Source organism: Gopherus evgoodei, chromosome 14 (assembly GCF_007399415.2).
Source record: "Gopherus evgoodei ecotype Sinaloan lineage chromosome 14, rGopEvg1_v1.p, whole genome shotgun sequence".
NCBI lineage: Eukaryota > Metazoa > Chordata > Testudines > Testudinidae > Gopherus > Gopherus evgoodei.
The window spans coordinates 14,682,518-14,710,111 of NC_044335.1; the positions used below are offsets into that span (position 1 = coordinate 14,682,518).

The 27,594-nt window shown below is 37.3% G+C and overlaps 1 protein-coding gene across 6 annotated transcripts in view; it reads left to right on the top strand.

Moving 5' to 3' along the window:
• Positions 1–25,798, top strand: part of ZNF217 (zinc finger protein 217) — a 35,964-nt gene extending 10,166 nt beyond the window's left edge. For 3 of the 6 annotated variants that reach the window (XM_030533160.1, XM_030533158.1, XM_030533159.1), the window contains 5 exons: positions 6,740–8,503; positions 14,223–14,348; positions 15,305–16,903; positions 21,973–22,101; positions 23,758–25,798. In XM_030533160.1, coding sequence (XP_030389020.1) covers positions 7,099–8,503; positions 14,223–14,348; positions 15,305–16,903; positions 21,973–22,082 — 3,240 coding nt within the window. In that variant the 5' untranslated portion in view covers positions 6,740–7,098 and the 3' untranslated portion in view covers positions 22,083–22,101; positions 23,758–25,798. Of the gene's footprint in view, positions 1–2,801; positions 2,888–3,621; positions 4,851–6,276; positions 6,418–6,739; positions 8,504–14,222; positions 14,349–15,304; positions 16,904–21,972; positions 22,102–23,757 lie in introns of those variants that run through there. The other 3 variants (XM_030533163.1, XM_030533162.1, XM_030533161.1) reach the window with 3 other exon arrangements.
• The last annotated feature ends 1,796 nt before the right edge of the window (positions 25,799–27,594 follow it).

Sequence of the window (27,594 nt, forward strand, 5' to 3'; positions counted from 1 at the left end):
GGCAATATTGAGGACTTTCAAAGCCCTCTAGGTCCCTAGTAACATAGCAAAACAAGTTCTGCATATCAAATAAATGTAAGAAATAATAGCTTTGAATTCAGCTCTTGGATTTAAGGGTCTGTTAATTTTAACTGTATTTGAGGCAGTCTCCTTTATCTCCACTGGGAAAACTGGAAGTGCTGGTATGTTCTTGGTTTTTAGACAGATGTTGCGATGTTTGTGGGATAAATAAAACTTTAATAGGTCTTTGTTCCTGCTTTAACTTGTTATAATGTTGAACAATACATAACTTTACTAGTAGCATAGTATACCAAAAATGTGCTAGTAACTGCTTTAGTACTAAGCACATAATCATGCCTCCTTTTCTTCACCTAATCTCTAGTGTGTGTTAAACTATAACTGGAAACTCAAAGGATGGTCTTATTTGACACGTGTCTTGGGGTAAGGGGGAAAGCATGTTGACTTAGAGAATTTTGAAGCAGAAAGGAGTAATAAGGGAAATAAAATTAGTCCCAGTAGGTCATCTCTAAAAGAACCTTTTTGAATACAGTATAAAATAATTTGTGTAATTTAATAAAAGGAAATCAAGCCTTTTTGCTAGTCTTTCATGAATGCTTTGGATGTCTTTTTAATTAATGCATTTTTTATGCAGCAGCTTTTGTTGTTGTTTCTAGGTTAGGTAACAGCAACTGAAGTGAAAACACAATGGTCTCAGCCATTCATAGGCATAATCCTAGAATATTCATCACCATAGAATCTGGGCATTACTTATGTCACCCTTAGACAAACAAATCAGGTTTTTAGTGAACGCATTGTGTTGTACACTAAAGTTTGCTGAACTCAGGCTCTGGTGGACTTTTGAAGGGATCAAGTTCAAGAGGGAGCACCCTTCAGGTGAGAGTAACTTGCTGCTGCTTTTGGACTGTAAAAATGTTTTCATTTTTACAGTCCATTCCATTTTTACAGACCATTCCAAGAATCTTGCTTAGCATGTCTTGTCTTCTGGGATGGATGGGTGATGGAGGGGATATCAGTTTATAAGGCATTTGAGCTCTGACTGGATCTTGAGAAACTTACCAGGGTTCACAAGCTGATGGGAAGGGAAGCCAAGAAGCCCAGATTCCCTTTGCTGCTCTGCTGCGGAGGTAGGAAAATGCATATTTATCAGCTTTCAAACTTGTAACTTTTTTCTCCCCCAGCTATCAAAAGTAAAAGCTTCCATTTCCCCACTCAAGAGACTTCTACTGCTGTGAGGCTGATGGGTCAGTATCACTTCTCCCCCAACCCCTTGGCTGCAGTGAGGAACAGAAATAGTGAAGAGAACTTAGCTACTGTATCCTTTCCTTAGGGCAGGTCTAAACTACCACTTTTATGTCGATATAACTTGTGACGCAAGTTACAGCAACCTAAGCACTGAGTAACTTATACGGACAGGAGCGCTCTCTCCCCTAGGCATAGAGAGTCTTCACCAGACATCCTACAGCTGCTTCTGTGTCGATGTAGTGCATCTAGTGTAGACTTCTAGTGTAGTCTGCATTTTGGCATTCCAGTCAAGAGCAATTCGTGTGCATATCTACACTGTAGCTCATAGTTTTCCCCAGGTAGCATCAGTTTTAAACTAATGTGATTGTTGACAGTTTAACTGCTGCCCAAAGGATTCTGAAGAGCTGCAATGCAGTGAAACAACATTTTTGGTCCTTTACTCTAAGACCTTATCTTCACTAGGGAAAAAAAAAGTTTGTTTTGTTTTTGTTTTTATCACACATTAGCTCACAAATGGTAAAATCCTACTGTGGCCAAGGCAGTTTTTACCTGAGTTTGCAGGCATGGTAAACTGTTGTCTGCTGTAACCTGCTAACTTTACAACAGTTTACCATGCCCTGTGAACACAGGTGAAAACTACAAACTGCCTTGGCCACGGTAGCATTTTACCACTTGTGAGCTAACTTGTGGTAAATTCTTCTTCTTGGTGCTTCCACTGTTGGAGTCAGCCATTTGGGGTTTCTGCCTCAGAATGGTTGTGCTATTGGCACTTTTGTGATCAATGTTCTGTTGTATCAATGTAATCTTATTCTGAAAGTAAGTACTTGAAATCTGTTTACATGTTTGTTTGTCCCTCACTGACTTCCCAATTTACTTCAGTTTAGAAGTAAAAATGTTTTCCTAACTGCTAGTTCTGTTAAACTCAAACTGTATTCTTGTTCTGTTTCATCCATCATCACAAGTATTAATGTTACTGCAGACTGGGTTCTACTTTGGGTTAACCTTGTTTCCAATGGCTTTGCCCAGTTATAGCTGCAGGATTGGCCTTGCATTTGGAGTTCATATAATTTTGTTGATTGAACAAAAATGGATTCCAGCTCAGTCTTTGTCTCTGTAGTGTTCACAGGAGTAAAAAGTAGTAATTGTATAACTAAATTAAATGATAGTATTTTGAATGTGTCATGGACCATGAGTTGTGTGCCAGTTCTAGATAGAGTAAAACAATGTTTTACTTATTTTAAAAGTACGCTTATATTTAATAATTTGATAAATTTAATATTCTGATTTCTTTGGGAAAGGATTTCCTTAATTTCAGTAGGAAATTGATGCTGCTATTTATCTGAATTAATCTCTTGTCTAGTATTGATTTATTAATACTTGATTTCGAAACATAAGATGTGCCCTACTCTTAAGATCTTTCTGACTGATGGAGGAAGTCTGAAATGTATCGGCCAGAAAACTCAGTCTTGTTGTTTTAAAGCCCACCTTTCAATTTTTTTGACATTTACTGTTTACTTCACTTTGGTAGTTTAAATCTAATTCTCAATCTACCTGGAAGAGTCAACATTTTTGGTGGAAAACTGAATGTGATCTCTAACTAGATTTCATGATCTAAAAATTACAGGTGAGAGACTTTTTACCAAAAGTAGCTCTTGTCATATTGAACCACATCTCTTTTGACAGCAATAATTGCCCTAATGGTAGATAAATATTTCGGACACTGAAATAGTAAAGTAGAGTATGCTGTATTTCTTCAGAATGATGTGTTGAGGGTTAGTAATGACCAGATTTTCAGAAGTGCTCACATGGAAGTACCCATTAAGAAAAATGGAAGCTACTAGGTGCTAAGAACTTCTAAAAATCTGGCCTAAATGTGTAAATTACTCTGAAAAATCACATCTTAAATCTTCAAAGGAGCCAGGTGCCATGACAATGAGTCTGAGCCTATAGACTTGGGCTTGCAGTATTGGAGCTTGGGCTCTGAAGAGTGAATTATTAAACATGTGTTCATGAAACTTGCAAAACTCATCCACTATTTCCCAACACATCCAGAGAATTCATTGTCTCTAAATGGTTCAGTCTGCAAGGAATTTTTGGTTATCTTGTTGGATGGGAGTTAGAACAAAACTTGGCCCTGGAATTTGGTATGGAGGCCTTCAGTTTCTACAAGAAAGTATTTTTCACAATTGGTAGTTGGTGAAAGCAGGTTTTGGTCTGTTACTAGCTTCGTGGTGGTATTTCTCAGTTATGTAGTATACTGCAAGTAGAATCAAAGGACTGATGGATGAAAGACCCTCTCCTTCTGAATATTTGCTAAACTGACATATAGATGAAACTACATGGAAAAGATGCTTTCCCTGTAACTGAGTGCTTCTAGAGAATTTCATTGCCGCACAACAAATTGAGATTGTCTAGGTGAAGTAGGTTCTTAACCGTCTCTGGCACTGACAGCTTGACCTAGAACATACGTCAGTGTGCGGCAGATGCTGTTTAGAATGACTCTCATATACACTTCAGAAGAACTTACTGTGCATGTTGGTATTAATGAATAGCAACTCTTTCTAAAATGGGCCAGTTTCTATATTTTGCCTGAACATTCACTAAAGAGTTAGGGTTAAACAGTGTTTTGTTTTTTCTTTTAAATCCACACCTGGATGATAGCCCTCTTACCTAAGTGGCTTGCTGATACTGTGCCATTAGCTGCTCAGATTTTCAAAGCTGCCTATTCATCTGTCTTACCAATAAAATACCTTCATTTAAGCAGCTTCCACTATACAACAAAGATCACATCTGAGCTCTGCCACAGGACACAATGGTATTCTGTGATCTAATAACATTCCAGGAATGTTGATCTGGGTGTCACTCCAAAGCCTAAAATGTCTGAGTCCCATGTGAAGTGATGGAAGCAGCTTCTAGCATGGTTGAGAGCTTTTTCCTTTTTTGCGTGTGTTCAGAATATCACCAGGTTGAATCATCATTGAATTTCATGGTCTGTTACCACCCAGTTTTCAAGTTCTTGACCATTTTATCTTCTGAATTCCACTTGTGTGGCATACAGTTGCAGTAAGGCCTGTACCGGGTAACTTTAATATGCAAAGCATCTTAGACCACTGTGATAGCGGTTAACCCCACGAAAGGCCCTTATTCTACAGCTAATTTGCATGCAACAGTCCCATTGGTTGTAAGAAGGAGACTACATAAATGGTGAATTACTTTGCTCAGCTGCCATACCCATGCACTCAGTTGACACCTGCACAAATCCCCTAGATACAAATCAACACAACCACCTGCAAAACAAGCAGCATACAAAATTGCCCCTTGTAACAGCACACACCCCTCATTCACCACCCCCCAGAGCTACACAACACAACCAATACACACAATTACCCCAAACACACACACTCCTCACTTAACATCCACACAAATCGATGCCTCTCCTATTGCAACATACACATTCACTCATCCTTACCATAAAAATGATAAACTTGAACAGCAAACCATGGATCCATCACTAGTATATAAATACAGCTTATACAATTACTGAAGACACTGAACAAAGCAACAAGTAGAAATATAAAAAGTTACTGGTGAGTTCATATGTTTGTAATATACTTGAGTATTTTAGCTCCATGGTGAAATTTTGCATACTGCACCAGAATTTTCTAAAAAACAGTCCTATATCACTATTGGTTAGTCAACCTGACATTTATCTAGAGTCAAAATAATAAATGAAATCTTTATGGCTGAAGTTCACTCCCAGAAAAGAGAGAATTAAATTAAGTTGACTGTGTCCTAGGTTCAACCTGCTTAGTTATTACAAAAATTTCGAGACTGTATTTAGACAGGAAGAGTTGCCCCGTGGCAGTGATAGATTGAAAATTGGGACCTCTGAATTCTACTTGAGGCTCTGGAGCAATCGTGGGCAAATAACTTAATCTTTCTAGCTCAATTTCACAGTCTATAAAAAGGTATAATTACATACAGGAGTATGTTAAGGCTCATGGTTTATGAAAGTGTTTTTTGAGGTTTTCAGATGAATGATGGCACTGTAAAGAATGTTTACAAACTTCATGTGCTAAAACACTGAAGGGGTCAAGTACATTGCGGGAAAAAATGATTACATCCAGGGTAAATTTAGGTTGGATTTAGATGGCGTGTTAGCTAAGCCCAACCTAAATTTGACCGCATTTCTCATCGAGATAAACTACTGGAAGTGTAAAATAAAAAAAACTGTTTTCAGAATACCGTAATGAGAACTGACATTATGTGGGGCATAATAATGTGCCACACACAAACTAACTGCTTTGAAGCATAGTAATTCAAGTTGTAATTTCTGAATCTCTTGCGGGAAATTCTTGATAAATAGTGGTAACTTGAGAAACTTCAAGGTTTAAGGCAAACAAATAAGTCCAGAACCTAACACATCTGAAAATCTGAAGAAAGCAGTGCTTTCAAAATAAGTAGGTGCTGTGTGTTAATTCCTTAAACAAAAACACACACACATACCAGGGTCCTTTGGACTCTGCTTTATCATTTTTATTTTGACTGTCCAAACAAGATGATTTATTGCAGTGAATAGATTTAATTTGTGTGTAATGCTTACAAATGTACAGTAAGTATAACTGGTTACATCAAAAATTTTAAATGCTATTTAAATGGTAAACGAGATTAAAAACATTAATTATTTTAAGCAATTCTTAATTGGAAGCATTTGCGTTTACATTTAGAAGTTGGGGTTTTTGTCATTCAAAATGAAGTGTCTGTGCAGTTTATGCACTTAAACACTAATACCTAGTTCATTTTTGTATACAATCTAATTCTTTAAGATTTTTTTCACTAGAGTGACAGATTTTTAAATAGTGGCATTAATGAGGCTGTTAGTACAGGTATTTATACTGACATTTTACTGTCTGCCAGTAATGTGAAAATAATTTCAAGCTGATTTGAGCTTGGAAAAGTGTTTAGAATTCTCCTCCTTCCTTTCCATAGGCCATAAGGATAAAATCCAAAGTTCTACAGTATCCCTCTCTCTGAAAGGGAGTTTTCACAGCACTAACGTGTAACTACCTCAGCTTGTTGCATCACTTAAAAATGCATTAATATATGCACTGAAATATGGATTTAGCAGACTTGTAATCTGAAATATGGGTCATGGTGAGTGTTTTGTTTTTTTGTTTTTTTTTTAAATGTAGCTGGGTGAAATGCTTTTTATATAACAAATTAGTATAGAAATTAGCAGGAAAAAATGAGTTGGTGTTCAAGATTATATGGCTTACTCCTAGTCGGTCAGGGAAGAGATGTAATCTAACCCTTCTTTATAACATTGGAAATATAGCTTGTATTTTGAATGAGTGCTAAAGGCTTCTTCAATATAAAACTCACCTGTGTATTTTTGAGAGGTGATGATTAATAGCTCTTATTGGTTTCATTTTTTTTTTTTTAATTTTAAAAACTAGTTGTGGTTCTGTTTCTATAGGTTCCGGAGTTCTCTGTTCTACTGAGCCGCTTCTTGACTCTGTTCTGCACAACAGAAGTATTTGAAATATTACAAAGGGAGAAATAAGTGCAACTGATGACTTCTACAGACTCTTCAATGTTAAATGAACTTAAACAGCAGAAAAAGTAGCTCAAGGAAACAAACCAATGGGTATACTTTTAATGGTGTATGAATACAGATCAAAATCAGTCTCCTTTGACATCTGTGGCAAGAACTTCCACGAGGTAGTCTTCTAGCCTAGCATATCTGCATGCATATGTGAGGAGAACCTTACAAGTGTCCTTATTGTGACCTGAGACATTGCATTAATACATGTTAGGGAACGAAACCCATGAAATATGCCAACTCAACCTCTTTTAGTGTATATGGAGGGACCAGATGGGATAGCCAGTACTGTTGGTGCTCAGATGGAGAATAATGATGCCTCGATGCCGATAAAAGGGACCAACACAATTTCTTACAAAAACGTGCAAGAAAAGTTCTTGATGCAAGCGGAGGGGTGTATGCCTTCGGATTGCATGTTTTGTGATCAGACTTTTAAACATCCTGAAGAACTTGGTAAGCATGTCTTAACTCAACATAGACCAACGCTTTGTGAACCAGCAGTTCTTCGTGTCGAAGCAGAATATCTTAGTCCTCTTGATAAATGTCAAGTTAGAACAGACTTGCCATCATCAAAAAACAACGAAAAGGACAATGAAGAATTTAGCTGTGAGGTTTGTGGGCAAACATTTGATGAAGCTTTTGATGTTGAGACTCACATGAAAAAGCATAAGGACTCTTTCACATATTGGTGTAATGTATGTGGAAGAAGATTTAAAGAGCCTTGGTTCCTCAAAAATCACATGAGAACTCATACTGGTAAACCTGGTTCAAGAAATAAGCTTCAACAAGGTTCTGAAAGCCCAATAACAATAAATGAGGTGATACAGGAGCATGTAACTGAAAATGTAACATCACCTTACAAAATCTGCATGGTTTGTGGTTTTCTATTTCTCAATAAAGAGAACTTAATTGAGCACAGTAAAGTGCACACCAAAGAGTCAGCATCCAATGATAGCTCACAAATCACTGATGGAACCAATAAAGGAGTGGCTCAGAGAGAAGAATTTCTGCAATTTTTGAACTTAAGACCAAATGTGACTCCAGAAAAGAGTAAATCAGAAAAACCTGTGAAATGGATAGCTGAATTGGATCCATTCAATACATATCAAGCATGGCAGCTTGCAACCAAAGGTAAAGTTGCTATTGGCCATGGACAGATTAAAGAACCAGGGCAAGAAGGAAGTACAGACAATGATGATTCATCATCTGATAAAGAAGAGCTTGGTGAAATTTGGAATACAAATAAAGGTAGCCAGGTTAGTCAGACTGAAAATATTGGGAAGTCAAAGGTAAATAAAAATAGCAGTTGTCCAGGAAATGGTACCCTGTCTCAAGACAAACTGAAACATCCCAGTGGTGAAGTGCCTTCTATGGAGGTGGATCCTAAATTGTCACAAAACAAAGAGAAACCAACACACTGCTCAGAGTGTGGCAAAGCCTTTAGAACATACCACCAGCTAGTTCTTCATTCAAGAGTACATAAGAGAGATAGGAGGACTGATGCAGAGACTTCAGCCACTTCTAGAACCTGCTGTGCAGACTTAATTGTAACCCTACATGAAAATGGAGTAGTAGACCGAACAGAGGGAGGCTCTGAAGATGGATCTGAAGATGGACTATCAGACACATTTCATTTGGGTAAGAAGTATATATGATCATTTTAGATTAAAATAGCATAGATATCTAATTTTTTTTCTTGTATGAAGCAAGGAAATGTTAAATATCTGCCTAATTTGTCCATCATAAACAAAGACTAGAGACATGAAATGTTAGAGGGTTTGTATCACCACTTTGAGATCATCTCATTAAGGTACATAAAATATTTAATGTCCTTGTGTTTATGCTTTGAGTTTAGGAAATTAGGGCGGTAAATTAGTTTACCAAACTAAATAGCAAGTGCAGGCAATGGTTAGGGGGAAAAAATCACTAAAATAACTGGTGAAGACTTCTTTAAATATTTTTGTGGCAATAAACGAATTAGTTGTCATTGCAGACTTGAAATGAAATGTAGTGTACAAGCTTAAGTTAGCATGTCTCTTCCTCCCCTGCCCCCAAAAGTACTATCCAGGAAGAGAACTAAAATTGTATCATCATTCTTCTTATCCCCATTTCCAAGAATGCTTAATTTTATTGGGTTCCATTCTTGAGAAACTGCTTGGCAACTGTAGTCCAAATAGTGACTTTCTTTTGAAAAATAATCATAGAAATATAGGGCTAGAAGGGACCTTGAGGCCATCTATACCATCCCTGAGAAGTTTCTGTCCAGTTTTTAAGAACATGCAATGATGGGGATTCCACAACCTCCCTTTGTAACTTATTCCAGTGTTTGTTTATCCCTATAGTTAGCATGTCTTTTTTTCCACATCAAACCTAAATCAGCTTAAGCCAATTACTTGTTCTACCTTCAGTGGACATGGAGAACAGTTCATCGCTATCCTGTTTTTAACAGCCATTAACATATTTGAAGAAAATTATCAGGATCCTCTGTCCCCACTCATCTTGTCTCAAGACTAAACGTACCCAGTTTTTTAACCGTTAATCATAGGTCAGATTTTCTAAACTTCTCATTTTTTTGTTGCTCTCATCTGGATTGTGTCTGCAATTTCTTCACAACTTTCTTGAAGTGTGATGCCCAGAACTGGACACAGTATTCCAGCTGAGGCCTCACTTCTACTGAATTGAGAGGGACAATTACCTTCTGTGTCTTACATACAACACTCCTGTTAATGCACTCCAGAATATTAGCCTTTTTTGAAACTACATCACATAGTTGGCTCGGAGTCCATTTGTGATGCTCTGTAATGCCCACATTCTTTTCAGCCATACTACTGCTTCTACTAGATGGTTAAACCCTATTTTATAGTTATGCATTTGATTTTTCCTTTCTAAGTGTAATACTTTGCGCTTGTATTTGCTGAATTTCATCTTGTTGATTTCAGACCACTTCTCCAATTTGTCAGAGCTGTTCTGAATTCTAATCTAGTCCCCCAAAGTGCTCGCAACCTCTTTCACCCTGGTGTAGTGTGACCAGATGAGACATGAAATATCGGGACATGGGGGTGGGGTGGTTGCTGGCAGAGCCAAAAAAAAGCCTCTGGAAAAATTTGGTGGGGGTTGAGTACTCACTGGCAGCTCTCCGCCCTGCTCCCCACTGCACCAGTTCACCTCTGCCTCCCCTGAGCGGGCTGCCATGTCCTCCTATTCCCTCCCTCCCTCTTCTTGCGCTGCCATACAACTGATTCATGCAAGCCTAGGAGGGAGGAGGAAGAATGCAGCATGCTTGGGGAAGAGGCGGGGCCAGGGTGGGGATTTGGGGAGGGATCCAATAGGGAAGGGAGGGGGTAGAGTCTGGGCGGGGCCGGGGTGGAGTTGGAGGCACAAACCCCCTCTGCTTGTGCGCCGGAGTTCAAAATATCGGGACAATTTGCGTCCTGACCGAACATCGATTGGGACGTGGGACAAACAAGTAAATATCGGGACAGTCCTGATAAAATTGGGACATCTGGTCACCCTACCCTGGTGTCATTCTCAAATTTATTAAGCGTACTGCTTTATCATGTCATTAATGAAAATATTTGAGTAGTGCTATGCCCAAGACAGACCCCTATGGGACCCAACTTGATACATTTCCCCTGTCTGACAGTGAACCATTGACAACTACTCTTTGAGTATGGCCTTTCACCCACCTTCTAGTAACTTCATCTAGACCATATTTTTCTTGGTCATGAGAATGTCACATTACACTGCCAATGGCCTTGCTAAACTCAGGATATATCACATCTACAACTTCCTTAATCTACTAGGCCAGTTACCCTATCAAAGAAGGAAACTAGATTGACTTAGCATGATTTATTCTTGACAAATCCATATTGGCCATTTCTTATAACACTGTTATTCCTTAGGTGCTTACAAATTGTTTAATCATTTGTTCCAGTAACTTTTCCAGTACTGAAGATAGGCTTGACTGAGCTACAATTACCAAGTTCTCTGTTACCCATTTTAAAGATAGGTACTACGTTTGCCCTTCTTTAGTCTTCTGGGACATCACCTGTGCTCCATGAGTTCTGAAAGATAATTGCTTATGGTTCCAGTATTCCTTGAGGTAGTTCCTGACATACTCCAGGGTGCATTCAATCTGGCCCTGTCAGCTTGAGTGCATCTAATTTAGGAAAACAGGTTGAAGAATACGATTTTAGCTTGTGTTCCTTCCCCCTTGTTGTTAATGTTAATTCTGTTAAGTGTCTGATCACAATTTACCCTTTTAGTGAAGACTGAAAATAGGAACACCTCAGCCATCTCAATGTCATCTGTTGTTTGCTTTCCTTCCCTGCTAAGTATAGGACCTACACTTTCCTTCGTCGTTCTCTTGTTACTTATGTGTGTGTGGCATTTCTTATTGCTTTTTGTGTCTCTTGCTAGGTATAACTTACGTTGTTGTGCCTTAATCTTTCTGATTTTTTTTGTCCCTACATCCTTGTACTGTTCTTTTGTACACACCCTAAATGATGTGCCCATGTTTCCACTTTTTGTAGGATTCCTTCCCCCACTCCCCATGTTTAAAAAGGTCCTAATGGAGTCTTGATGGCCTCTTTCCTCCATGTAGGAATAGTTTGCTTTTGTGTGTCTGTCACTTTGAGAGCTGGCAGTTTCTCCTGAACTTCTTTTTCCCCTTAGATTTTCTTCTCACGGGACCTTAACTACCAGTTCTCTGGGCTTGTTAGTTTTGTTTTTAAGTTCATTGTCCTTATTTTGGTGCTCTCACTCCTTCCTTTCCTTAGAATCAATAATTTCATGATCACTTTCACTCAAATTGCCTTCACCTTCAGCTTTACAGCCAATTCTTCCTTGTTAGTCAGGATTAAGTCTACTTAACTACTACTTCCACCTTTTGAAACAAAAAATTGTCCAAGAATGTCCTGGACGCAGGGCTGCCTGGGGGGGGGGGGAAATAGGGCAATTTGCCCCAGGCCCTGGCGCCACAGGGGCCCCCATGAGAATATAGTATTGCAACTTTTTTTTAATGGAAGGGGCCCCTGAAATTGCTTTGCGCCAGGCCCCCTGAATCCTCTTGGCAGCCCTGCCTGGGCGTTTTGTATTTTGACATTTGACTTTTCCAAAAGATGTCTGGGCAATTTGTCCTCCCTTATTATCAGGTCTAGTGTTTTTTGGATATTTCTGTTGATTGTTCTAGAAATGTTACCTATACCACCACCACCACCACCATCTCCTCCTCCTCCTGATTGGGTGGTCTATACTAGACTCTGACCATGACATAGCCCCTCTTTTTGTGTTTCGTTTTTGTTTTCTCCTTTTATTTTCTTCAGATTGGTTCTTTCTGGACCTATGAACAAGTGTATATTTCTCATGTCTAATGTAACACTTTTTCCTTTTTTCCCCTGCCCATCCTTCCTGAAGAACGTATACACCTCTGTCAATATTCCAGCCATGAGATTTCTCGCCCAGTCTCTGTAATGCCAATTAAGTAGTAATTTAGCTTATGGACCAATATTTCCAGTTTTTCTTCCCCATATGGCCCTGCATAATCTGGAGAAATATTGTAAAAAAGTTTTCTTCATTTTCTGCCTCTATTGTGGAGGCAGGCAGAACAGTCTAGTGTTTAGTATCTGCAGATATTAGAACTTTAAAAACTAAATAATTAACTCTAAACAATTTGGTCGCTGCTCTTGTATGTATCATATTCCCTTGAATGATGTGAAGTTAGAAAAATTCAATGTTTGGGACCAACAGCCTTAAGTTACCAGAAAGAGGAAAGGCAGGCAAGCTATTGGCATGTGAATTGACTAAGAGACAGGTATGCCTGAATACATTACTTGGGAGAAAAATGCTAATACAGTTTCCTTGGCCAGAGCAGTCAGGATCAAACTGTTCGTTACTGCTGAGATTCAAAGTTCTAATCCTGTGTAGGACAGGAATAATGGAACATTAAAACTTGAACAATTACTCTAGAGTTAACATGTATAGGGGATTAGGGTTTTACAAAAAAGGTAGCAAAGATAGTATTTTAACTGGTTTGAATTTAACTGTGGTCTTGCACCTTCATTTTGCATGTGACCTACTTTTTGTCCGCATTTAAAGAGAGGATACTTGCGTAACCTCAAGACACAATGTACAGAATGTCCTGGCACACATCATTGCATTTTTTCCAATTTTACAAATGTATAACCCTTAGTTTGGCTGTTGTGATACTGATTGAATTAAGAAATGCTAAATGTACTTTTTGTTGTTGATCCTTCTTGGTTGCTGTTATCTTCCTGCATAAAATAGTTATCATGAGATGCTGAGTCATAGTTCCAATGCAATATATCAGTTTGTATGGGTGTGTTTAAAACTATCACAAAATTTTCTCCTAAATGTCACTTTAAAAAATTTTGAGCCATTTTAAGCCACTTCAGTATTTGACAAACAGTGATTAACCAAGTAAAAGGATGGATTTACTTTAAAAAAAAAAAACAAATAAACAAAATCGTTTCTAGTCCATTTTGACCAGAATGACAGTTGCTGTCCTCAACAATATTCTCAGTGCGACCTGCTTTTAAAAAAAAAAAAAATGGTTGTATTCATGACTACTATAAAAGTCAAAGTCAGCTTTCTCCTCTTCCTTGTTGGACATCATGCTGCACTTGCTACCCTCTAGTGGTGCTTACACTTACAAAAAGAGAAAAGTTTCTCTAATTGCGAACTTGGAAAAAAATGTTAAATTCTGTGAAACACTAGTCATGTCACTTCCTTACCCCAGTATGTTTGCCAGTTCTCAGCTTAAGTATTGATAGTTCCCAGGGACAAAAATGAAGACCATTTTACCAAGACCTGTTGATACTAAAATGGTCTCCCACAGGCACGATATTCCATTGATTTAGTGCAAATTAATTTCTGCAGCAGTGTACTACAAGTCTGTGTCTTATCTTTTCTAGTTTAAATTCCTATCTTAAAGAAAACATTTGGTCTGTTTGTGACCCATAAAGGATTTATAAGATATGGCATACACAATGGGAGGCATAAGTGACTAAAGTTAATGAAGTGTATTTGTTCAACTCTTAAGGCCTAGCTTTGCATTTTGTTTCAATCCCAATGGATCTTTCATCAGTCAGAAACCACAATACTATGTGATGCACAACGAAGTCTCTTAAAACTTTCTTGACAGTTAGCAGGTGTGTAGCAATGTAGATCAGAGGGGTTTTTGTAGATTTATATTTGGCGTTAGCATTCTCTAATTAAATGGGGGGCAGGTGACTTCTAGTAAATGCTTGTGCTTTTGAGATTGAAACACATGGAGCCCAAATTTGCATTTACTCCTCATAATATAGGTTTACGTGTTTTGTTTTGTTTTCTTACAAAGATAAAAATGAAGATGGCTTGGAAAGAGCAAGAGTTAAAAACCTTGGGGCGTCCAGAGAATGCAGCTATTGTGGAAAATATTTCCGCTCAAATTATTACCTCAATATTCATCTCAGAACTCATACAGGTAAAGGATTTTAAATTCTTTAGGAGAAGGTCTGCTTAATCCAGATCAGAGGGAACTTTAGATTCCTGTTAAGGACAGAATAAAACTATCTACAAAATTGCTGAAATTAAGATCTAAATTCTAAAATATCCAATGTTGCAATTGAACTGTAAATGAAACATAGCCTTAAACAGCTATGTGTATTTATTTTAATTTCCTAAACTCAAATCTACTGTAAATTAGACAAATATCACACTAGACTCTTATGTCTCTGCTACACTTCGATTTGTGACACACATCCTGCTTTTCACCCTTGTTTAACCCTGTCTAATTATCAAACTGCTTTTAAAAATTCAGAATATAACTTCCAAGTATGTGTATGCCACTGCTGCAGTGTCAAGAGACTGGTGTCCCTGTCTTCAGTAAAGCTTCTTTTCCATACCTCACCTGTACTTCCCCTCCAAAGATACTGTCTGAGTCCGTGTATTTTAATGAATGTAATTGTTCCTATGTTTTTCCCCTCAAAGCACTGTTTAATATTAGCCAAATGTGTATTCCCATTTGCTGACCAGCCCATGTTGTTGTTTTTGGCCACGCCAACACGTGGCTGCAATTGATCAACCGGGGTCCCTTTAATTATCCTTCCTTCTTTTATCTGTGCTCAACAGATTGCTAACTGCCCTCCTTACACCTTCTGAACATGTAGGAAAAACTCTCATCCTAGCCAGAAGATGTCACTGTAGCTAACACCAAAAACAAAAAACACCCACAAAAACCCACTAGGTATAGTTCTTAGGGGTCATAGATCAATTTGGGATCTGCATAAGAAGGGTGTCTGTTTTGAGCAGGGGGAGGAGAAAAGATCACCTATATCTTTTTAGTCTTGTGAATTCTAAAACCCACTGAATCATTTAATTATGTTGAAGATTTTAAATCAATATGCATCAAATTTATTCTCCGATGAAACTGTGTTTCAGGTGAAAAACCATACAAATGTGAATTTTGTGAGTATGCAGCAGCCCAAAAAACATCATTGAGGTATCACTTAGAGAGGCATCACAAGGAGAAGCAGGCCGATGTTGCAACAGATGTGAAAAGTGACAGCAAAGTTTTGTTACAGAGTCAGGAGATGGACCTCCTGTCAGCCACTGACGGTGCTCAAGAAATCAAAAACTTGAAAAGGTTTATTGATGGTGCCAAAGATGCAAAGGGCTGCCCACCTGTAAAGCAACAAAAAGAGATATTTTCTTCCTTTCAGAGCATATTGAGTTGTCCAGTTATCTTGACCATGAAAAATGATACTCAGGACTCAAAGAAGAGTGCAGTTGGTAATAGCTCAAATCAAATGAATGAGAACTCAGGTGCTCCTTACCTGGAAAAGCTAAAAGCAGAGGAAGAATTAATGGAATCGCAGGCAAATGATCCCATTGATAAAAAAGAGAGAGATGCTTTAGTGACATTGGAAGGAGATGATATCCAGTTGATTGGTGCCTTAAAGGACAAAAATAACATGGAAGAAATGAGAGAGAGCACCGAAAAATGTGCAAACAAGCATATAGTGGGCTCTCAAGAAAAGCCGTTAAATTTATCTACTGGGACAGTGCAAGAATGTTCAGTGATCTCAACTGCTAGAGGCTTGTTAGCAACCAGCACCTGCCCATTTTGTACTTATAGAACATTTTATCCAGAAGTCCTAATGATACACCAGAGATTGATGCATAAATACAACCCTGACACTGTTAACAAAAATGGTTACAGAAACAAGGCTTTGGCTAAAGCCAGGCGTACTGGATGCCCACCAGCTCTTCTTGGTAAAGATGTGCTTCCCCTGTCTCTTAACCCTAATAAAAGTAAGGCTTCCCTATCTATGCAACCAAAACCGTTGCATACAGAGAAGGCTAAACAGTGTCCCCCTCTACGGAGCAAAGTCCCTGTTTTTTCAATGGTAGATTCCAGCAGTTCAACACCAAGTAACTTGAAGTCTTACAAACCACAAAGCATTGGAGCTCAGGCGAGTAGCTGTCAGCAACCACAGCAAGATTTGCACTCAAATCCTAGCATTTCTTCAGTAATGGATAGAGTAAAAAAAGGTGAACCTAAAGCAAAAACTCTAAATATATCAGTTTCTCAACCTGTTGTAGTCAGTAGCAGTATCAATAGCTCCTATGATTCTCCCCTTAATGAATCTGCCTGGTTCAGTAATCGAGGAAGAGAATATCTCTGCAATAGATCTGCGGGTCACATAAACTTAGAATTTGGTGAACCATCTTCTAAAAGAGTGAAACCTAATCTGTTAGCTCTTGAACACATTGACTCTGCAAGAGTTAATTACAGAAGATACGACATGAGCAGATCTCGTGTTGCAAACAGATATGCAAATCTGTTACCTCAGGAATGTTCACGTGCCAAACCTGCATCCTCTGTTTTGCCAACCAAACAAGGGCTTCTGAATTCAGATGAAGTTGATTCCCGAAATGTACTGACTATTCTGAAAACCTATGAGCCGTATAGCCCTGGACCACTTTATGGTTCTTTTGGACCTAGCAATGGCCAAGCTACCAGCTCTCCAATAGAAGGTACTGTATTTTCTCTGTATATACTCAACTATAACTGTGCTAAAACTTAATTTTTTTCTCTAATTTTAAGATAAATGATTCAAATTGGATAGTTTTTGTGCATTTAAATATCTCCACACCAGTAGATACTAGTGATGCAAATGATGGTTTGTCAGCATTTTATTATCTTATCAATGGCTTCTGATAAATTTGAGGTCATAGCAAGTATTCAGATTTTTAAATGTTGCAACAAACATCTGTTGCAGGAAGCAGAAGTTTTCTAAAAGGTTAGTTGTTACTATGACTGCTACTCTGATTCTTTGATGTCAAATATGTACTACTGTTAATACTCCCAACCTTCATTGCAGTGGGTCAGTTAATGTTTCTAGAGTACATTAAAGAATGATAATGTTAAACATTTAGCATCTCTTGCAAAGAAACCTTGGACCCCATGGAATGTTAATAGAATTTCTTCCAAAGAGAGCATTTTAAAAAATGCCCAACCTTCAAAATATATTAAATCCTGTAAAACTTACTGCAGGTCTGCCTTAAACCTATATAGTATACATCTGAACTAAAAACGTCAGTGGGTTACATTAATGTGTAATTAATTTTAATAGAAGCCGAACACTTCATTAGGATGTATTGTCTGTTTAATATTCAAATTGAAAAGTCCCATCACTAATCAATAGTATTAACATTTTACTGTAGGAACTTCATTTCACTCTTAGCCAAGATTTTTAAAACCAGGCGCCTAAAGCTAAATGCATGAATCCATTTTTAAGCTCCTTCCTAATTTTAGAAAATGTTGAACATCTGAGAGCTCCCACTGAGGTCAACACGGATTTAAGAGACTAAATTTAGTTATGAGGAAAAAAACTTGAACTTAGGTGAAGATGGGATCTTGCTATTCCTATTTTCATTTTTACTCTTGCGCTGCAGTCTAACACAGCCACTAAAGTTGAAATGCTGTACTATGTAGAACTCGGTGGCTTTCTACTTATAGACTGACATACGATTTGTAAGATATCTTTGCAGCTTAAATATATCAATTGCATTTTACTAAAACGGTCTCAATGTTAGACAGCTAAAGAATTTCTTATCTTTAATTATGCCTCATAACCCATTGAGCTCCACTGAGGCATGCATGCTAAGTTCTTCTCAAACTTTGCCAGCAACTTGTTCTCTGTGAAAATAAGGCAATACATTATTGTGGTGGGTAATCAATAGTGCAACACCACTTTGGGTCATAGAAGATTTGTTGATGGCAAGATATTAAGCCTGCATTTGGAAGTTGAAAGGTATAGTTGGTGTTGGTGTTTTGGGTGGAGATGTGTAAACTTAGTCTTCACTAGTGGGAATATTGGAGGAAGAATGACATTTTTATTTATCACATGATGGATGAGAGGTGGAATGCAATATCTCATTCATTTCTGAGTGCTTGAAATTGTATTTGGTTCCTGGTTACATGAACAGTGTCCTCAGCCTTGTGTAGGCCACAACAGCACAGCTAAGTGTTAAATATGTCTACAGAACATTGATGGAAGGGATTTTTCGATCAACGTAGCTAATGCACATGTCTGAGAAGCAGTAGCTAGGTTGAAAAAGGATTCTTCCATTAAGTTGACCTAACTATGTTACTCAGGGCATGAAATTTTTCACAGTCCTGAGCAACTTAGCTAGGTTGATCTAATTTTTAAGCATAGCCCAGGCCTTGAATGTATTAACATTGGGTGCTAGGGTATGTGACTTGCTTTGGAGACATATGAAATAGATGATGAGTTTGGTATGGGTTGTCTCTGGGTTGGAAGGTTGTATGTTTTCATTCTTGTATAAATAACAATAAAGGGAGGAAATTATCTGATGGATGGGCTTTTTGAAAAAAAAATCAAAATATTTTAAGTAACTTGTCTCTTAGCAAAAGTTACTGATAAAATCTTACCTTTAGCTGAGCACTGAAGTTTTTTAATGTGGGAGTTTGCTTTTAGAAAGCATTTAAGTCTTAATTTGATGTGGACATTATCTGTCTGTAAACATTAATTTGCTACTATTATGTATTTTCAGTAAAACACAAGACAGCATTGGCTGCAGTGATAGAACCTGTAACTTCTTTGACCAACTGACAGCTAGACACAGAAATAGCCATCCACTAGTCAAATTTATAAACTTTTTGAAATGGTCTCGGTCTTTCATCTTTTGGTTAAACTGTTTATTGTGAGTAATGTGCAGTTTACATGCTCAGAAGAAACTGATGGTCTGTCCTTCAGCCCAAAGAACGGCCTTCTGGAGATCTTGAAGCCGTTATTGGCCATGCAAAAGAAGGTCCTGCAACCAATAATCCAGGATTTCAAGAAATAGTCTAAGCATTAATGAGTAGAACCCTATTGATTTTTTTTTTTTTTTGGTGTAAACCAAGAGGGGAATGCACACTGAGCCCCTTGCTTGCATTTAGTTAGCATGCACGCACACATATATCTATATCTCTCAGGTCTGCCAGTCCTCTCAGTAGAATTTTTAAAATATTGACAACCTGAATGGCTCTTTTTCTGTCAGAGATTAATAAGAATGGTGACGTGGAGTGGAGGATGGAAAGGGAGGCCACATGACAGAATGGGTACAATGGTATGCCAGTAGAAGTTATGGAAGGGAGAGAGACACAGCCAGAGACAAAGGGAAATGAGGGAATTGCAGGGAGTCCCTGAAAATAAAGGGATGGGAGCTTGCAGGGGTGGGAATGCAACAAACTCCTTTGTTGCTTCTGTAGGTTGAACTCATTCACACAAGCATGAGACACTCTCTATATAATGCCTACCTTGGCGTTCACCTGGATTTTCTCTTTCCTTTATGCTTCTTAAAAACATCTGCAGACCTAGACCTCTTCCTATGTTAAATCTTTATGGCATCTGAAGAAAATTCTGCTTCTGAAATCTGAGCTTGTGGGCAACATAATTGCCACATGCTGCAGTGTGTATTATAATGTCTGTAGGAACAGTCCTACAGGTGCAGATGTCTGCACCTGTAGGCAGTGAGGTCTGTAGCTTGCAGGTGAGAATTTAAACTTCATCAAATAAGTTCTGCAGTTTCTTCTTAGTATCTAAACCACCGTTTTTCCCCATACATGGCCTCAATTAGATACGACATTGAAGAAGGCCTTAGAAGTAGGTAGAAACCAAAGATAGACTTTCTAGGCTAATAAATTTTTGAGATGACCTTCAAAAATAATAATTAAAACTCTTGCAAACTGTCATCTCATTGACATGTCCCATTATCCTCCAACTTTCAGATAATCCTCTTGATGTTGCCCTATACATGAGTAAATTTAGGTGGATTTGTGTTTTGTGTGAGGGAAGGCGGGGAGTTGGGAAGAGGAGACAGGCAAATTGTGCTTAGTATTAGATACTTAATGGGGACAGGCTGGAGATTGAAAAGAAGTCTAATGTTTTTCCTCTGTGGTATAAGTTACAGAGAAACTTTCTTACCCATTATAAGTATGTAGGTATAACTAAAAGTAGTAACAACTAGCAACTCTTAAGGGATATGTTTTATAAGACAGCATATGCAAATAGTTGCAGGTGTACAGCTACAAGTTTTGGTACCCTTATTTCTCCCTGATGATCATCTAAAACATGATGATAAACCCCTTTTTATGGCCTGTGTTGTCTTGTGTAAACATTATTTAGGTCCTATGAACATGTTATATCACGTTAAATGCTGGATCAAATTGTCATGAGAATATGTTCCACTTGGCAAACTTGATTAAACCATGTTTATTGCTTGTAAACTGTGCCAGTTTGCATTGCCCTGAAGAGACAGAAATATTCTGAAACCATTCAGTTTGTGTTACTCTCAAATTAGTCATCCTTTGCAGTGGCAACACACTATCAAGGGTAACCTGTTGGCTGGCTGATCTGGCAGAGATTGAAAACTGAAGACAATTGCTTAGGCATATTCCAGCAATTTTGTAGATTATGTTGAAATATTAATTTCTTTGCCATTTTAATGTAACTAAAGCCTTACTGTTTTTTTCACACTGCATTTAAGGCTTTCATGGAATATAGACAGTAGTTGAGCTTTTGTATCCTAATGGAGTATTGGTTCTTGAAACAGACATGACCTTTTTCTAAGTTTTATGCAATGTTTTTGACATAAGCTAATAAGATTTAATATGACCAAGCATTGATGTAAACCTGTATTTAGAAATCTTAAGTGATCCTTTTAGTAATTAAATCAATAAGCACAATAATATCTTGGTAACAGCATGATAAGATCTGTCTATTGTAAATACACACACACAGATTTAAAACAAACAAGTATAAACTTTCTGTACACGTACCACATTGAAAAGAAACTTAAACTTGAAATGCAACCTGTTACCATGGCATATTAAATTATCAAAAACTTCTATTTGAAAGTGTTGCATATGAAGCATATAGAGGAGGTAGAAATCCTGTACCTAGCACCACTGCATTTAGACAGATGACTTGTTCAGTTTGAAAATAAATTAAATTGAACGTGCCTGTAAAATAGGTTACAATGCAAGCCCAATAAAAGTTATTGTGATAGACATAAGGCAATGTGGATTCTAGTTCATTGGAAGTATTCACTTTGACTAGTACACTGTTCTTTTAGTAAATCATGTACAGACTGCATTACATTGTGCTTACACGTTGTCGATCTGTGTAAGAGGAAAACTTTTAAGTATAAAGAAAGGCTGATGGAACCTTTATCTGTATATGGGAGTGATGTTTCATATAAGGCCCTAATAGTTGAAGCTTTTATTTTTTTTCTTAGATGCCTAAAATTCCGTTCCACTTTTTTAGGATTGTTCTTCTGCAATATGTCTTTATTGTACCTCTAAAATTGTTGTGCTGTGCATTTGTTTGATTGCAGTCCCCCGCTCCATAGCTGTCTGAACTTCAGTGGCAACGTGTATGTACATAAGTAGTTTGTGTAAAGCACTTTTGAATCATTGGGTGAAAGGCACTGTAAAATCACTTCACTCGCAAATGAAAAGGGTATTTATTAAATTGTATGATGAGCCTTGTTTTCCAACTAATCTTGTTAATGCCTCTTAAAATTTACTTTATCAGGAAAAAGGCCGGTGTCATACCAACACTTAGCTAACAGCATGCTACAAAAGCGAAGTTATGAGAGTTTTATTGGCAATGCACGTTTTCGACCAAATGACAAGAAAACTTGATTATTTACTTCAAGAAATGGTAAACAATCCTGTTAATTAAATGGTTTTACTTTTCATATTTGTTAAATCTGGCATCAAATATATTGGTGCATGGAATTATTAGAAGTTATGAAAAAAAGTGTAAATTAGGTCAGTAAGAAGAATAAAAGTTCCCTTTTACTATGAAAAATGAACTAAATATCACTTTCAGTGTTTTAGGATTGTATTTTGAAAAGTCCAAATGACTTGGTTTAGAACCTTTACCTTTTGATAGTAAATCTGAAGGGGCTTGTTTTCCAAAACAAATGGAATCATTAACAATATTTAAATTTAAATCTATTAAACTAGATTAAAGGGTTACAATATCAGTCTATTAAGTGTTCAAGGGAAGGATCTACTCAAAGTTAAAATGTAAGTTTTAAAAAAACTACAAGGAGAATTGACAATTACAAATGAGGAAGCAGCTGGCATTAGTTAGCATTCATGCACTTATGAAAACTTGCTCTCTAAACTTGGTATCTAAGCTATCATGTCAAACAAACGTCCCTGCCAGTATGGGATTGTTCATTGCACTGCATTTTTTAATATTCACAAGATGGTGTGAAATAACTAAATTGCCACAGCTTGAATTAAACTTTAACTATTTTTCTGGGTAGAGATTGCATGGCATCCTGTGCATCATTCTTCAGGAAACACTTCCTGATCTTCAGCTCCTTGACACTGACACTTCATGTATTATGTGCTTGGAGTTATACAATCTTATTAGTCATTTTGTTTCTCCAAGAGAGGCAGAGGGGAGTCTTATAGTCAATGCAGTCAGCTGTAACTCTGGAGTTGAGGCTTCTGTGTAACCTTGGTCAAGTCACATAATCTAGCTTTGTTTCAAATCACTATAATCCAGGATAGTTCTTCCCTCTCGCTGTTTAGGATAAGGTAACTGTTTTTGATGTGTTCGGATGCTCAGCTGATGAACACCCTAGAAAAGACTATACATAAACAGTTCTGTATCCAGTTTTTACTTCTGATTTATGTATTCATTCTTTCTAGTCTCTCTAACCACTTTTGTTCCTCTTTCTGAAATTCCTTCCAGTTCAGGTAGATGCTGCTTGAATGCTGAAGTGTCCACACCTATGCAATAATTTACATATAGTTCTACGTGCTCCACAGATCTGAACTATCACCTTTCTGGTCCATAAAGCAAAGCTTTTATATCTACAGCATGTTAGATTGTTTTGCTGTAGTACTGTTCTTTGGGCCTCGTCTACGGTGACCAGACAGCAAATGTGAAAAATCGAAACGGGAGTGGGGGGTAATAGGAGCTTATACAAGAGAGACCCAAATATCAGGACTGTCCCTATAAAATCGGAACATGTAGTCACCCTAGTCTCATCTGACTTTTTGCTAAATGCCTCCCAGTCAAGTTTCCCCACCTCTCTCCAGCTTGGATATCTGTCTGTCTTTAACTATTTCCTCCTATTTCTGTTCATGGTTTGAATGTTTTTTGAAAAGTTGCTTTAATTGACAATTTAGTCTACCAAATAGATGCCATACTTCATATGAAAACATTAATGTCTAAATATGCCTATTAAAAATGTGTGTGTATATATAATTTCAATTTTAATATTTAAAGATCTTTCTCTAGCTGTATTTGAATTTTATTACAGTTTATAGCACAACTATTTTTGGTTTGTTCTAGGTCTGAGGACGCAAATCCATATTTTATGGAGTTATTACTTGCAGTTCATCCCTTGAGAGAAATGAATGGTGAAAGCTACTGAACTAAGCTGTGATTGTACTGTATATAAAAACACTACAGTTTTATAATATTGGTTCTGTTAACATTTGTACCAAATAGCCATAAAAAATTGTAGTCTGAACAGTTGGGTTATAAAGGTGTGGAGAATGTGTATCTCAATGTTGGTCTTGAATAATATTTTTCTTTAGAATTAATTGACCAAATATTTGGTAGGAATTATATTTTTACATACTTGAGCACTGCTGAAAAGAGATCCTGTTTGAAATAGTATATAATTCTTGCACCTCAGGTAAATTCTCTGTAAATATCTAAGCATGTTGATTTAAATACTGTTCCTTTTTCATACAGGTGGCAGTTTCTCGTATTGCATTTTTCTGCTATAACTGTTAGATCATTTGAAAAAGTTATTTAAAAACTATGACATTAAATTGTTCAGTTTAGAAGTATTGTGATCATCCTAGCTAAGGTGCTAACTCTTGGCTGTTCAATCTTGCACATACTAGGACCATAATTTGTTGAAGCAAACTTTGCTTCTGTTGAATTGATGTTTCCAGCATCTTACCTTTAAAAAGCAAGAGAGAGAAGCAGTTCTTGTCACTATCCTGTGCAAGATCTTTCATAGTGTTCCTGGGACAGTCAGAATTCTCTCCTTTATGTTAAGTTCATAGTCTCATAGATGAACTCTCCACCAACAGTTAAACTCTTAATAGCAGAGTGTACAGAGGACTCGTGGGACAAACAGGAAATATTTGAATACTTCAAGTGTTTTTAGGTTTTTACCAAATGTAATACACACTTTCACTTAGGAACAACATAGTATCTTTATTTCTGCGTCATTTGGTCCAGACTCAAAAATAACATATGTAACAGGCTTACAATAAAAACATAGGGAACTACAAAGTTTTCTTAAGGGGATGTGGCTTATCATGGCTTGGTCTACTTGACTGTGCTCAGAAGCTTCTTGATATCCCTCTAGCATCTTAATTACAAACTGGAGTGTTGGAAGTATACTAAGGAACAGTCTGCTATGGGAGAACTTTGTTCTTGTATTTTTATGAAGACAGCAAGAGTTTTTTCTAATGCACATGCAATTAAATTTACAGGAGGATAGCCAGATATCAGCCAGTTGAGCTGTTGCATATTTTGACTTTGTTTCTACATAAAGCCTGTAATTGAGACTTGATTCTTCTGTACCTAGTTTTGACTTCCATATATCTTAGTTTAAAAAAAAATTTTTTTTGCACTGTTCATTTTGCTCTTTGCCCCTCATATAGCAATTGTAAAATAGCCAAGCATAGAAATTCTTGTTTTCATTATGCAACTTGAGACATTCTAGTTGTGTGGCTAGTTCCTGTAGTTTAAATGGAATCTAATTTTAATGTCTCTGTAAACTGGCAATGTAATGAAGTGCTGTGTATCAGGAAATTGTACACTATTTACTTTTTTCCTGTTCATAAGCTGAGCCATATGTACATAATCTATATTGTTTTCCTAGTTTTGCACTTTTATAGCTTATTTTTTTGAAGATGAATTCACTTGGAAGATGGCTAATCTATTTTTGTCTGATCTTTCAATGAGTCTTATAGAATGCATGCTGTAACTGTCTTTATACATCTTAAGCGGATATGTAATTAAAAATTCCACAGGGCTGCATTAAAAACAAAATCTGAATTGCCAAATCTGTCTTTAAAAGAATCTTTTTCATGCTGGTACACTTTTTTTTTTTTTTTCCTTCAAGTTTTTATTTTTTGGCCTCTTCCCAAATCTCTTGGGAATGGATTAGAAAACAATGTACCCAAAGATTTGCCCATTTCATGGAGTTACAACCCTGTACTTCAAAGTACACTTTTGTCCATCAGTATTAACTATTGGGATACTACTGGTTTTTATGTTTCTTTGGAGAGAACAGTGCATATATAGAGGTACAAGTTGTTGATTTTGTTTTGTAATATTTATTTCATTCCATTTTGTCTGATTTTTTAAAAAAAAATTGTTGAAACCTTAAGTTGTCAAGCAGTAGACACACACATTACTCATTTTAATTTATAATGTATTTCACTTTAGTTGAGTATGTTATTACATGTGGATGTAAATATATCTTTGGTGTTTTGCAAATCTGCCTTTTTGTCTTTTTTGTTTTGTTTTAAAAACTTCAGAATATTTTAATGTTCACTTGAATGATGCTGGAGAGTCAAATGATCAAAGGTCAGTTGAATACAAGATTCCAGACAACTAATTTGAACGTCTATTTAGCTGTCTTTTTCTAGAAAGATGGCAAAAGAAGCCCATGCTTCCCCTTCAGTTGCCTCCACTTGATTACCTCTCCTAGATTTATACTCTATGCAATGCATTCTTAACAGTGGATGGAAGAGATCAGGAACTCTTCATAGGTAATTCAGATAAACGGTGATCTTTAAAGCTTCAGACTTGCTGTGGACTTAGTTGTCACTGAGGACAAATGCCTTCTGAAACAACTTGAGGCCTGTGTGGTGGTGGTATTTTTGTTGTTGAAGTGCTGAGCACTCTCAATTCCAGTTGAAGTAAAGGGATGCTGCTTGTGCTTAGCACCCCTGAAACTGGATTTGAGTGTATGGGGGCGGGGGTGGGGGAAGACAACGAGTTGGAAATCTGATGAGTTATAAAGGTATTTAAGTGCCTAACTCCCTCTGAAATCAATTATCATAGGGGTAGCCATGTTAGTCTGAATCTGTAAAAAGCGGCAGAGTGTCCTGTGGTACCTTATAGACTAATAGACGTATTGGCGCATAAGCTTTTGTGGATGAATACAAAGTGGGTCTGTTAGTTTATAAGGTGCCACAGGACTCCTTGATTTCAGAAAAGTGACAATGTGAATTAAGTGCCTAAACATGTTTGAGGATCTTGGCTTTTATCCTCAGTGAAGGAGAAGTCCATGGAAAGCCTGGAGCTTAAAAATAAACATGGGAATCAGAGCAAAAATGACTTTAAAGTAGTATATGTGGGGGCTAGGATGGTTTCTCACTCATAACTAAAATTGTTTTAAAATAAGAACCTCAGCTGTGTGGTTAAGGCTTGTCTACACAGGTGAGACTTATCTTTTTAAGGTGGCTGTGTCATCATTCACTCTAGCAAAGGAGATATGTAGTAGATCCCCTTTGTGCTTCAGTAGGAGACTACAGGATCTACTTTAATAAGCCCTGCTGTACAATCATTAAGATGTAATTACTATCCTCTGATATCAACAGCAAATTAACCCATCCTGGTGTATGGAGGGTGGATAATATATATGAAATGACTAAAATGCTCAATAATTTAGGGTCTCTTGCTGCTTCTACAGTCTGAGATTTTTGCAAGTCTATGGTGTTGCTATTCTTCCTTCTCTCTCTCCTCTCCCACTCCACATTGCTAACTGGAGTGAGATATTCTCTCCAGGTTTTAGTTCCACATAGTTCATATGTACTATTTCACAGAAAGGTAGTGTATCCCTAAGACCCTAATTCAGGTCAGATGTAATTCCAATGCCTGGGCACAAAGTGCCCAATATATTTCTAAGATCTCCATTTTAACTGATACTGAGCTGGGATTGTCAAATACAGTGGAAGAATTCAATTGACCAAGAAGGGAAGCACATATGGAGATTCTGCAGTCTGATGGTGTGTAGCCTGTGGTCCAGGAGTCACTTGTGCTTCTTTGGGGATCTAAATTGTGGGCCTCAAAGACATCTGATTTTTTGGAAGAATGTGAATTTAATTATGACATAAGGGACCAGACACCAGCTATGGGTGAAGTGACTAAAAC